The 13665-nt window shown below is 36.0% G+C and overlaps 1 protein-coding gene across 1 annotated transcript in view; it reads left to right on the plus strand.

The window, feature by feature from the left end:
* Positions 1-7857: 7857 nt before the first annotated feature.
* The window catches only part of LOC114541001 (coiled-coil domain-containing protein 87-like), a 65272-nt gene continuing 59464 nt past the window's right edge, over positions 7858-13665 (plus strand). Inside the window, exons 1-4 of the mRNA XM_028560994.1 lie at positions 7858-8148; positions 9483-9565; positions 11144-11560; positions 12404-12518. Coding sequence (XP_028416795.1) covers positions 11459-11560; positions 12404-12518 — 217 coding nt within the window. The 5' untranslated portion in view covers positions 7858-8148; positions 9483-9565; positions 11144-11458. The remainder of the gene's footprint in view (positions 8149-9482; positions 9566-11143; positions 11561-12403; positions 12519-13665) is intronic.

A 13665-nucleotide genomic window follows, 5' to 3' on the forward strand; every position in this document is an offset into this window, starting at 1 on the left:
GCATTAACCGCGCTTACTCTTGTCAGCTACCTCTATAGCTCAGTGGCAAGAGCATTGCACCGGCATCGCAAAAACGTAGGTTTGATTCCTGCAGGAGGACCTATAGTTGACTCATTTTTACATCAACTGTTCCTGGCTTGAATTTGAAGTGTGTATAATTCCACTCTCTTAAACCTACCTTAACCATGAATACGTACCATTATTCAAGCTAGATTACACATTACACTATTTCTGGTACATAGTATCACAGACATGTAATATAACATAATATAGAATATTTAACAATTTTTTGAATGTCTACTATAAATAGTTAATATAAAGTACCCCAACATATTACCCATAACAATAATAAAAAAATAACATATAGTAACTGCTTGGGCTGCTGTGTTATGTTATGCTAAAAATGCTCTGATTTTTTTTTAATTATTCGACTCTAAACCATCAAAAGGCTTTTGATTAAGACCCCTGGTTAAGGTGGCTCCCTAGAGTTTTATAAAAATTCTAGAGAGCAGGTTTATTGTGCCAAATTAAACACCAACATTGTGGACTAAATTATTATTTAATTGAGATATAAGACGTAATTATAATTTAATTGCAATTATTTAATTGCGTAAAACCATGTTTTCACACTTTTGGTATCGATAACTTTTTTTTAAAATTGGCCTGTCAATTACTAACCATCTGGCATATTGAAACGTCATTGTTGCCACGGCAACAGCTTCTATAGTACGATATATACTGTATCCTTTCAATATTTTAAATTACATTAATTTTTTTTATTCCTTTAATCGCATAGACGCTCTGAACGAGATATATGGGAGGAACCGAGTGAATGAATCTCGGAGGTTAATTGTGAAGGCTTGTAACCAGAAATGTCGGAATGTACGCAAGCTCGTCCGCAAGAAGAGGAAAAATCACAAGATGTAAAGTCTGTTCTGCGCATATATTCTGCGCATAACAATGTTTGTTTACGTTGGTTATATGTTCTTTACATGACGTATAGGGCGTTTTAATTTTCTTATTTAGTTATTTTCTTCGCGTTCTCGCCAGTAGTTCTCGCTCGACCGGCTGTCTTGAATATCAACATCAGAGACAGCACACTGCTTCGACAGATTTTGTCGAAGTTTTGTAGTATTCTCCGGCATAGATCTTGTGTATGACTGGAACCTATATAAATCTTGCGCATTTGTAACTAGCTGAGTTTACTTCACACACACACAACGTGGTCTAGATCCAACTCTGTTATTCAATTTTACATTTGGTATTTATACTATCGTTCTATAGGGCGTGTACGTTTCCTTTAATTATCTAGACTGCTATATTTATTAAAGCTATATTTATTATCAAAAACTATATTTATATACTAGAACTAGAAATACATTCTTGCAGAAAACCCTCGCCTCGGTTAAAATTTATGATCCCCATTAATATGCTGTAATATTGGTTTAAAACTTTGTGATTACGCTAATTACTCCATTGAAAATTCACCTTAATTTTGTTTGGGTTTTTTTTTAATTTTTCGTCGTCGCAAAGTGTGTTTGGCGCGAAATATACTAGTATTTGAAATATGTTTGTGACCATATATATCTACGTCGCAGTTTTGTCTCCCAAGAGTTGTGGTGCACAGCTCGAAATCTTTGGCTAATTTTCCGATGCGCGATTCGATTTCGCTCGCATGATACGGCAATTCCTCCAAGAGCAACAAATAAACCGTAACTCCATCCAACAGGTGTTACGGCACTGGGAGACTGCCGTAGATTCTGGGCAAAGAAGCTCTGATAATGAAATTAGAAGATTTCGAGAGATTGGCCTCGGATCCAAAACCGTTTCTTCGAGAGAGGCCTGAGCTAGAGAGGCACGTTTATGAATCAGTGTCCAGTTGTATAGCAGTCAGTTAACTTTAGACTTTAGTTTTAAAGTGGATCAATGACAGTGTAGCCTGCTCGCAGCCCAAAATCGAAAATTAGGGAAATCCCTAATTTCCCGTTTAATTTTCGGGTGGGGTCTGCGGGCAGGCTAATGACAGTGATATTTGGAATTGTGTACCATTTCACTGCGAAACCAATAGTTACATAAAATGTATTTCGAAGGTTTATACCAACAGTCATATAGTGCAGTTATTGAATATACATTTGTTTTAGTCAGTCGTGAAAAGAGTTATGTGATATTGTGGTACGTCGGAGTTACCTTCAGCTGAGAAATAGGCTGAGGCATTATCACGCGTGTATCTGAATATAATAGGTGTCGCACACGTTATAAAGTTTATCTTTGAGCACTTTTATTCCAACTTCCACACATTACAACTTACACTGTTGTGTGATTTAATACAATGTAATCCTCTTATATCCCCAGTTTTAACAAAAACATGCATAAAAGAGGGGGGCGTTGTTTTTTTTCGGATTTGGTATGGGATATGAAACCTATGGTTATGCAGTATACGGTCTGTACGCGGTTTTCGGTTTTGGTCGTAATTTACTACGGGATTTCGGGTTTTTGTTTTTTTTGTGCGGTTTTTCGGATTCCAGTAGGCCCAACGCCCCCTCATAAAATTGTTAACTCCCGCACAGCACTGGCAATGCTTATCCGCTTCACATAGTTATATAATTAAACGTTTTTCTAACTGCATTGCCTGGATATTACGGTATATTTTACGAGCTAAGATAAGGAAGTAAAATATTTTGTCGCTGGGGTCTGTAGGACTAGAAGTCTAGAACTATGGGGCAAGAATTCACAGGATTTAGCCTTGCCTTTAAATTATGTTTTATGGCGTCCTGTTGCGATATTTATTTCAAGAATGTTCCGGAAAATTATTGCCGGAATTATCGCAGACAAAGTGAAAGACAAACGGTTGAAATGCTTATTTCAGTGTTACTCTAAGAAAATTTGAATGACATTCCGAGTATTCTCGTTGTAAAATATTCTAGGTTTTTCAATGAGCAATGTTCAGGTCTTTATCTTGTCGTGAATTGAATTACGCTGGTTGCTGTACCTTGTCAACCAAGACCTTTGTCAATATGATGGAATGGACGGTCTAGAAACTTTACGCCAAATTTCACGTCTTTCTAACAACGATTTCAGCCTAGTTTCTTGACCTTGTCTTAATAATTTCAGTGGCATTTAGTCCTGGCTAGTCCAATCATTATGTAAATTATGTTATCATCAAATGTGGTATAACAACTGCCAAAATAGACAAAACCCTTCTTGACGTTTCGACCTGAGGGCCTTCGTCAGAAGAGTTAGTATCATACTAACATACAACCCGAGTTGGCAGTTGTTATACCACATTTCACATTTGATGCTAAGTTGTTTGAAGACGCTGCCATGCTGCTCCTTGGTTATATTGTAAATTATGTTCCATCATATCCCAGCATGCCCCTGACTATGTATTGCACTTGTGGTTGCATCTCTGCGCCAGAAAATCTGCAATCATTTGGCTTGACTAAAATAAAGTTATTTAGAGTTGCAATCACTGAGTTCTATAGTGGCAATACAATACAGGCTAGAAAAAAAAAACGGTGATAAAATTTTTTTTATTGTACACGAAGAGGCAAGAGCTTGTGGGATCTATATACGATTCAATCTTGCCTCTAATCTTCCCCCTAGAGTGACTATGCTCTAAATTATGGCGAAGTGCCGCAAATTAAGGCCCACAATCTTGAGTTCAAGAAATGATGTAAGATTATTGCTTGAGTTCTTTATTTTCTTCTGAAATAGGAGAATTTATTATAGACACACATTAATAGCATGAATCGTAACAATTACAAACTACACAGAAAGCAGGTTGCAAGACTTATGTGTTATTGCACATATTTTCGGTTTTCACCGAAATGGCTGAATCATTTGGTATAAAAAGGCTGCCGGAGCGTTTATTTGTCGTAGTCATTTGTTCTATTCGGAGTATTCAGAAGTATATCGATTCACTTTTGTATCAAAACTGTTGTTGCTTCAAAGAGCGAAACTTGTTGTCTTTACATAACGTAGACAATATATTTGAGGATTAACTGAAAGATGATGGACAGGAAGAAAAAGGTATTCGAAACAGTACAATTATAGTTTCCTTCTATTCTACTTCGGAGATTTTAGAGCGAGGTTTTATTATGTACCATGTACAATTTGACACGGAAATTGTTATTCCAACCTTTCAGATAAGCCTGTTGTTTCTCTGTCTGGCAATTTCTTGGTGGATTATGGTTGGTGATGTCAATGACGAAGATCAGGTACTTAAGTCTTGACACAAGTAATTTTCATTAATTCATTTTACCCTCTGTTTGTGCAAGATTAAAGAATGTATCCGTTCACTTTGTTATCGGTTTTAATAAGCTTTATATTTACAATGCAACGAAGTCTTTAGTCTTCCAGCGAGGAGGCTTTGAATGGATGAAACATCGTTTCGCAAACTATACTAGTATCTGATAAAAAAAGTTTTAGAACAACACAATATAGTGTTCTATACATATCAAATATTACCTTCCTTGTTGTTGCATGGGCGAGATCTCAATTATATTACGAACGTCAGTAGCGTAGGCTGTCGCCAACCAAGTGATATCTTCACAATTTACTATTCCTATGCTAATATAAATAAAATTCTGGTGTTCATTGACTGTGAAAACAATGAATTTCTATACTGTTGTCTAGCTTGCTTCTCCGCTGGCGCTGATGAAATTACAATACGAAAGTCAATAATATATCATTATATCTTTTATGAATTTATGAAAATATAAAATGCTCATCTTTATTACCGTTTAGCAAATGACGAGGAATGGAAATTACCCAATTGTCGGCGCTTAAATATGTTAAAATTTCATTCATGTAAATTGCAAAAAATGAAACGTTTACTCTTGAATATTTAGGAAAATTTGATAAGTTTTCTGTCGAATTCGTGGATGCGAGTCATGCGACATCAGATTGAGGGAGATGTGGTGTCCTTGCTTTTTAACAAGACGTATGTTTGGTTTCAAAAGTATTTCTGCTCCAGAGCACGTAGAGTAAGTGGCATTAATGTTAATGTATTGTATAGGTTAAACCGTTAAAACATGCTGGCGGTCATTTATTTCCATGTCACACAAAGATTATTCGACCGAAACTGCATCAATAAATATATCATTATCAAGCTTGATTCCAAGATGTCTAGCTGTCTATGGTCTGAAAAGCATTTATATTGAGACTGCTTCGTTGCATGTGCGGGAAACCTTTGAGATTATATTACATAACATCCATAATTCCTTTAAATACGATAACCCTTCATGAGTTAAATCTGAAACAGCAGTGTTTGGATTTGGATTTCTGCATGGTCTTTTATATTAAAACGTGAGAAATTAAAACTTCTGTCGACCCTGGAATGATTTCTGGGTTAGCATGATTAAGATGGTGTAAAGTTTGATGTAAAGATTTAAAGATTTAATCCAGGATTAAGTCAGCCTACTTTTAAGCAACCGATCTCGTAGTATATTGAATGAAAGCTAATGCAGTTTTTAATTAATATAAATAAGTATTTCATCTCAATGTATCAGAGATGTTTTAGGAAGCTTACAAGCTTTGCGTTTATGGGTTAAACGGCAGAATTGTCAGTTTTTTTAACTGTAATATATCGTGATCTGATCTCCTTAGGATAAGTGAAAAACGTTGCGTGAATATTCAAGCAAAAAAGACCAACTCTGTCGTTTTCCGTTGCCCAAAAACGCGAAGCTTAATTTTCTGCGCAATCGATGTAATTAATCAGTAATACAAAAGAACGAAAATTATATAACAATTCGTTCCCACTTCTGTGTGACTGTTTTATTTCCACGATGGTGCAATTCTAGTGTATAATGCACTTTTATGAATCAAGTTCAGAAAAAAGTCAAGCATTGCTCCTTGTCCTTGTGGAAGCATTGCTCCTTGTTCTTCAAGATTGCATAATGTTCATTGATACCTGTTGGCTGTGGGCTGTGGTTTGATATCTGCCTGGTCTCAGCGGATGCCGGGGTTTTTTTTAACTAATTTTGGGAAAAGGAAATATTCCAAATTTATAAACAGCAAATACCCATCGCAGAGTGACCGTACTAATCGAAAACCGTAACCTAAGGCAACACTTCGCTTGAAATAGTAACTTCTAGCGCTTCTAGTACAAATTTATGGAATAATAAATTTATGACGTCATACCAAGGCACCGACGCTGACCTTGTGTTGGAACAAATATTTTTGTACAAATTTCTGTTTTACATGATTGCTATTAGCTTGGGTCCAATTTTGTTGGTATTGAAAGGTTGTAAAAATCCTTACTTCTGAGAGGCATCATCAAAATCTGTAAAATATTGCTTCTAAAAGGCAAACAAAGATGTTGTGACAAAAGAATGAGTACAGTGTAAACGAGCCTTACTAAAAACTAAAAAGGAAATAAGGGTTAAGTAGCGAATTACTCTGGATTCAGCAGTTGTTATTCGCAAATAGTGTCCATGGTTTTTAGTCAATATTTTTATTTTATATGTAGTTGCGGGTATTCAGATCCTGTCGAGATGGCTATGCGCCCATTGCAGGGGTGTTGGAGGGTGCCTTTTGAAAATGAGATGATTGGCAATGTAGCAGTGTTGAAGATTGATGATTGGTAACATTTGATAAGATCCTATTATAGGAATTGTGGAATATAGAATATTGTGGATTTTAAAATTATATTTATGAAATGCTATGAATATGTGTTTGTTTTTTGGCAAAACCAGGGTGCAATATGGAGACTGTGAGATGCCTTGGCCAGAATGAATGCCGGTTATTCTGGTCAAGTCCCTTTTGTTGGTTTTCGTTGAAAACTGTAGTTTTCACACGTTGCACGGCTTACAAAGACATTTTCCCTTTGAACCTGAATTAATAAATCCAGAATTCGAGGACTTCTTTCCGCAAACACAGCAAGAAAATTTAGACCTCATGCTGACACAGTATAAGTCCTTAAAAAGACTGTTTATAAACCTATAAACTCTGACCAAACGAGGTAAAATTACCGAAATGCAACAAGGATTGAACGACAACCAGTTGAACCTACAACCATTTGAACAAAATTCCCGCCTAAAGTCTTTTCAAGCAAGCCTTCTGGGTTCTTCTGGGTAGTCTAGACAAGTAGTGTAGTTTTTGAGAATTTTTTATCAGATTTACGAAATCACAAAAAATACTTTTGTTAATACCAGAACGCCAAACAAAATAATTTTCAAATCAAGGCTGGTTACTTCAGATCGATATGTTAATTTCCTATTGCATTAAATCTGTGAGATAACATACCTTAGTAGATTATGTGCGAGAACTCCTCAGTTCATTAAGCAAATACAACTTGTTGAACGGACCACCATTGAGGGCACGGGAAATTTCTTGGCTTGCGCTTCACAGAAAATCACACCTCTTATACGGCTTGCCCTAATTCATGTCAACCAAATTCCTATAACTCGACTATGGTGTCATTTGATAACCTGTATTCCACCATTACAAAATACCCAGTTAGACCTCACAGTCTTTATCCATAAGAAATAAATGTGGAAATAAAACAAGTCCTTCGTGCCGGCGTTCTCGTCCCGTCGCACGCGTATTTAGCGAGACATTTCTTTCGACGCGATCAAAACATCAATAAAAACCGCAAATCCTTCGATACTTCGAGGTACGAAAGACGGACTACTTTTCTTTTTGTATAAATAAATTTCAAACCAAAACATTGTCCGATTTTTCTACAATCCGGATATGAAAATACTATGTTTTGTGTTTTTTACTTCCTTTCACGCTTTGCCCGCGCTTGGAACAGAAGACTGAAACTAATGTAAAAATCAACCAATCAGACAAATGTTGCCTTTGTTTGGGGGAGGCGCTTGCCTCGCGGGTTCGGGGAACGAGGTAGTCCGTACGTGCAATTTTTGGATTTTTGGGAATTTAAGCAGCCAGTGAAATGATTTAACTCATTTAAGCATATTTCAATCGGAGAACCATTCGTGGAACAAGATTGAGCATATATTTCTGAAAGGGAAATATCAAAAGACAATGTCTTTTGGATTGTCTATGGTTAGAGTCAGACAGAAAATACGTGCTGAGAGATATTGCAACTCGAAGGAAAGCCTTCGGATTTCGCGATTGAGAAAGCTAGCTGGAGGGAAAATAATCAGGAGATGATGATGATGAACTTTATTTAACCACGCTAAGGTATTTTAATTTAAAACCAAACTTTATAAAAAGTGTAATACACTATTATATGATCTATCTGAATCTTACATGTTTAAATGCTTGAAAATATGGAACCAACCTTGACTACATTTCAGGCGTTAATTTTAATCTTTTGGTATAGCTACAGTAGATGCGAGTTAGAATGATGAAATAAAGGCAGTTATACATCAGGGGCCGGTTCGAAAGGCGTTTATCTTATTAAAACGACAGATATAAAGTTCAAAATGGAAAACAAAATTATGTATTGGTCTACTCTATTGGATGCAGAGCATTCATAGTTCGCTCGCTGATATCTATTAACGAAGAATTTATCACCAATTTGATTTTGGATAAATTTTGTTCTAAGTAATACTTTTATTTGAAGTCATTCGTTTTGTTTTAAGAATGAAATTGGTAAGACTGTGCAACCTTTGCGACGTTGTGCACCAGATGACATTGCCACTTTCTACAAACACAGATTAGCTATATACAGATAAGAAACTTCTGTGTTTCTATATAGCTAATCTGTGCTGAGAAACCACGTGATCGGTTCCTTGTTTTGGACTTTTGGTCACATTTGTTCCAATTCTGAATTTCGCGAGTTTCAATTTTCTAAAATGGCTTACAATTATATAAACAATGTGAAAAGCAATCTTTAAAAAATTAACAGACTATCTAAACCATATACTTATCCCAAAATTCAAAACAGTCGCCGCGACGAGGTCCTGCGCTCAGAATTAAACGCGGTTTCATCACATACCGGCTAGGTTTCATTATGCAATTTACAGTTGCCATGTAAGTTGATGTAACACCGCCTTTAGGAAAAAGGTACCCTAAAAATGGAGACGTATTCGTTGTACATAAAATTTTCTCCGTATAGCAAATAAGTGCAGTAGAAAATGCTGGGTTCAATGCGTATCTGAAATTTCCTGTGGCAAAACTTCAGTGCTTATAATTATTTAATTCAGAGTTTAAAAGGGCAAAGGAAAGCTGTCAAAGCTTGTGTTTTAGGGTTAGGGTTGAGTTGCCAATTCTAATACAATACCTGATACTTTTAGACTACAGTTCATTGTCTTATTTGTATATAGACCACATCAACAGTACAGTGAAAAAGAACCTTATAGTTTATTCACATTTTACCCAGTGGACTTATTCTTATGTCAAATACCTACCTATGTTTCATGCTTAGTGGGGTTGAAAACAAGTTTAAAAAACATGTGAATATAATAATTATTTGACTCTGGCATGCTAAAATAAGTAATATGGAAATCAGGTCATTCTGTAAAAAAGAATGGTTGGTATATTTAATAATTCTGTATTGTTTTAATTTATAGCTTGTGTCTTGAGTTTGCAAGGTGCCTTGGCTTTTATTCTGACTGTGCCATAGCTGACATTTGTTCTTTTCAAGCTGTTTGAGGTATGTGTTGCTTAAACTGCCATGTTTCCCAATAAGAGAAACAGTATGTTGTCATGCTTGAAAGTGTTATAAAAAGTGTTTTAGTCAATAAAATTAACGATATGGCTGTCAGCAATAGTGGTATTAAAACTGGATTCTTCTGTACTTCGTGCATATCATTTTGTGAAAATAACTTGTCTAGTGCATATGCTTTCTTAGTTGTCAAGAGAAAGTATGCAAAAAAGGAATTTGGTTAATCAAATTTAATGTTTACGCTAAATTTTAAAATAAATAAGGTGAAATTAGGGTGTTCATGAGAATAAGAAAGATCTGCATTTGCCCAAAATTGGGAATTGTAGGTTGACCAATCAGGCAGTACAAAATATTAATATGCACCCTCCCCAATTATTGCATCTGGTTTCCTACCTGAAGGCAAACAAAAAGGCAGCTACCATCAGTGGCGGATCTAGGGGTGTGCAGAATAAATTACACAGCTTAATTTTAAATTCAAAACACTTTAATAACAACGCTATTGGTTTTGAAAATAATATTTTTACATTAAAATCTGCCAATGTGATTCCGATTTAAAGCTGTAGTAATTTATTCTGCACACCCCTAGATCTGCCACTGGCTACCACATTCAAAATTACTTTATATAAATTACTTAGATATACAAAATACATGACTATATTACAATGGCTACAATTATAATTTTGGTAGGAATTCATATAAGCTAAAATTACAAAAGGTCAAGACAAATATTTTTATCACCAATAACATGTGATTAAACAATATGGTCTGATCCAAGCATGTGTGAATGAGTTAAGAAAAGTGCGCGAAACATAAGCCAAAGTTGAGTGATTTTGCAAGCTTTTCCTAACTCAAGCAACATTTCCAAGTGTTTGGATCAGCCCATCCAAACCCACGAAACCATTAAGTAATTATTTTATAAAAAACAACAACAAGGTAGTGCTCCAAGTTTGATTTCCATAAGTGAATTTCCGTGTTTGGATGGCCTGATCCAAATGGGGCTTCGATCAATCAAAACACACATTATATACCCACATTATTTTGTAAAAATAATTCTTTACTGATAATTCAGTATCTTCAGACATATAATGTGGAGCATTGAATGCTTTTGCTAGACAGTGATACCATTATTTGTTACATCTACACAATGATCATAGAATTCTGTTGTGTTTTAAACAATTCTAAGTAATGTCTTGCATCAACAGCATGATGTTTTAGTGCAGGTGCTTTGGGCACCTTTTGCAGTCAAAGATTTACACAATGCATACATTATCCATCATTACAAATACACCCATAACAAATTATTAAATATTATTACATTATTGAAGTTGTGCATTTTAAAAATAAATCATAAAAAACTGTCCAGATTTAAAAAAAAAATTCTAATTACATTGAATGTTTCTAAATAACTAGAATTCCCTCCTGTTTATATATGAACTAGTCTAGGACTTATTTTTGATTTCTAATCAAACTTATATTTTTAATATATATGTCAGACATTACTAAAACTAAAACTAAGAAAATATACTATGTTCATTCTTCTTTTAATTATTCATTTTTTGTTTTTAGGGGTTTTTCAATGTTGTCCGTCATTTCTAATGTTTTGGTGGACATGTTTCTTGTGTTGGTCGCTGGTCTCTTGGTATGTTGACATTATCTAGTGCCTCGGGTATACCTGGAACCAGAAGGAAAGGTATAAGTATATTAAGTCATGGTAGATTTGTCGAGGGGGGGGTGTCTGGTGGGAGATATGGCCCTCTTGTTCTCTTATGCCAGTCTGAAAGTAGGGCTAAGCTCCTTAATAATTTAATGACAAGTATGGTTTCCTTTGCCAGAATAGTTATATATTCATATATCCAATAGGCATATATCCAGTGTTAAACCATGTTTACTTCAAGTTTTGTTTTAAACGTTGTTATGAGTGGCCAAATCGTAACTTCCTGCTGTAGGTTTGAAAACCGTAAACTGTTCCATTCATTCCTAGTGGTAAGTGGTGAAAGAAAATGTATTGATTTACCTGGGAATAAGTTACTTGAGTTCGGATCACGCTGTACTTGGTCAGGATCAGGCATCATAAATATTGGAGGTAGCCTGACAACGCGAGTGATCTCCTTTTTATATCGTACAACTCGTGCAGTATACCACACAATGTTTGGTTAAACGTATACTGGATTATAGAGATACACACATACCAACCAAAATGGCGCAGATATTTATGCATTAATTTGCATGAATTATTAAATAAATCAGGTCATATAAGCACCGACATGCCGCCGACTCGAGTCTGCGTAAACACGTCGTCGGCGACATCTGCGACTACTAGGTAGTTTACGATCTACGACGCGGTTAGCTCGACGTCGCTAGTCAATGATTTTGCTTGAAATGAGCTACAGGAAATTGACAAACGTTTCAATTGGGCTATAAGATGTTTCATATAAGCTTTCAAACAGCTACCACGTTACCGCTGCTTTCATGTCATTGAGAGGCTGTGAAAATGCCTCATTTGAAGGCGTCGTAAGAATGAGAACGCTGTCACGGGACCACAAATTATGCATACCATGATGCATACCTATTGTTTCTCGCGTGTGGAATTTTATTTGTTTGCAAGCGCGTCGTCGAGCTAGCCGCGTCGTGAATCGTCGTGAAACTCCGTAGTTTGTAGTCGCCGACTCGAGTCGGGTTCAACTTTTTTCATGGATGGGGACTACTCGCTGACTTGCCGCAGTGAATTTTCGATATGGAAACACCAATCTAATATCCATCATAATTTAGTTTTTAACTATTTCCATTATCTTTTGTATGGTATTTAAAATTCACTATGTCCAACAGGTGTTACAGCACTGGGAGACTGCCGTCAAGTTGATTCTGGCCAGAGAAGCTTTGATAACGAAATTAGAAGATTTCGAGAGACTGGCTTCGGACCCAAACCGTTTCTTCGAGAGAGGCACGTTTATAAATCAGTTTCCAGTTGTATAGCAGTCAGTTAACTCTAGACTTTAGTTTAAAAGTGGACCAATGACAGTGATATTTGGAATTGTGTACCATTGTGTACCAATGTGCGAAACCAATAGTTAAAATGTATTTCAAAGGTTTAAACAACAGTCATATAGCGCAGTTAGTAAATTGTACATTTGTTTTAGTCAATCGTGAAAAGAGTTATGTGATATTGTGATACGTCAGAGTTACCTTCAGCTGAGAAATAGGCTGAGACATTATCATGCGTGTATCTGAATATAATAGTTGTCACACACGTTATAAAGTTTATCTTTGAGCACTTTTATTTCAACTTCCACACATTACAACTTACACGGTTAAACATGCATAAAAGAGGGGGGCGTTGGGTTTTTTCCGATTTGGTATGGGATATGAAACGTATGGTTATGCAGTATACGGGTCTGTACCCGGTTTTCGGTTTTGGTCGTAATTTACTACGGGGTTTCGGCTTTTTGTTTTTTTGTGCGGTTTTTCGGATTCCAGTAGGCCCCAACGCCCCCTCATAAAATTGTTAACTCCCGGCCTCCCGCACAGCACTGTCAATGCTTACCCGCGTCACATAGTTATATAATTAAATGTTTTTCTGACTGCATTGCCTGGATATTACGGTATATTTTACGAGCTGAAATAAGGAAGTAAAATATTTTTATCACTGGGGTCTGTAGGACTAGAAGTCTAGAACTATGGGGCAAGAATTCACAGGATTTAGCCTTGCCTCTAAATTATGTTTTATGGCGTCCTGCTGCGATTTTTATTTCAAGAATGTTCCGGAAAATTATTGCCGGAATTATCGCAGACAAAGTGAAAGACAAACGATTATAATGCTTATTTTAGTGTTACTCTAAGAAAATTTGAATGACATTCCGAGTATTCTCGTTGTATAATATTTTAGGTTTTTCAATGAGCAGTGTTCAGGTCTTTATCTTGTCGTGAATTGAATTACGCTGGTTGCTGTACCTTGTCAACCAAGACCTTTGTCAGTATGATGGAATGGACGGTCTAGAAACTTTACGCCAAATTTCACGCCTTTCTAACAACGATTTTAGCCTTTCTTGACCTTGTCTTAATAATTTCAGTGGCATTTAGTCCTGGCTAGT

Source organism: Dendronephthya gigantea, unplaced genomic scaffold (assembly GCF_004324835.1).
Source record: "Dendronephthya gigantea isolate DGI-Jeju-01 unplaced genomic scaffold, DenGig_1.0 000260F, whole genome shotgun sequence".
NCBI lineage: Eukaryota > Metazoa > Cnidaria > Anthozoa > Malacalcyonacea > Nephtheidae > Dendronephthya > Dendronephthya gigantea.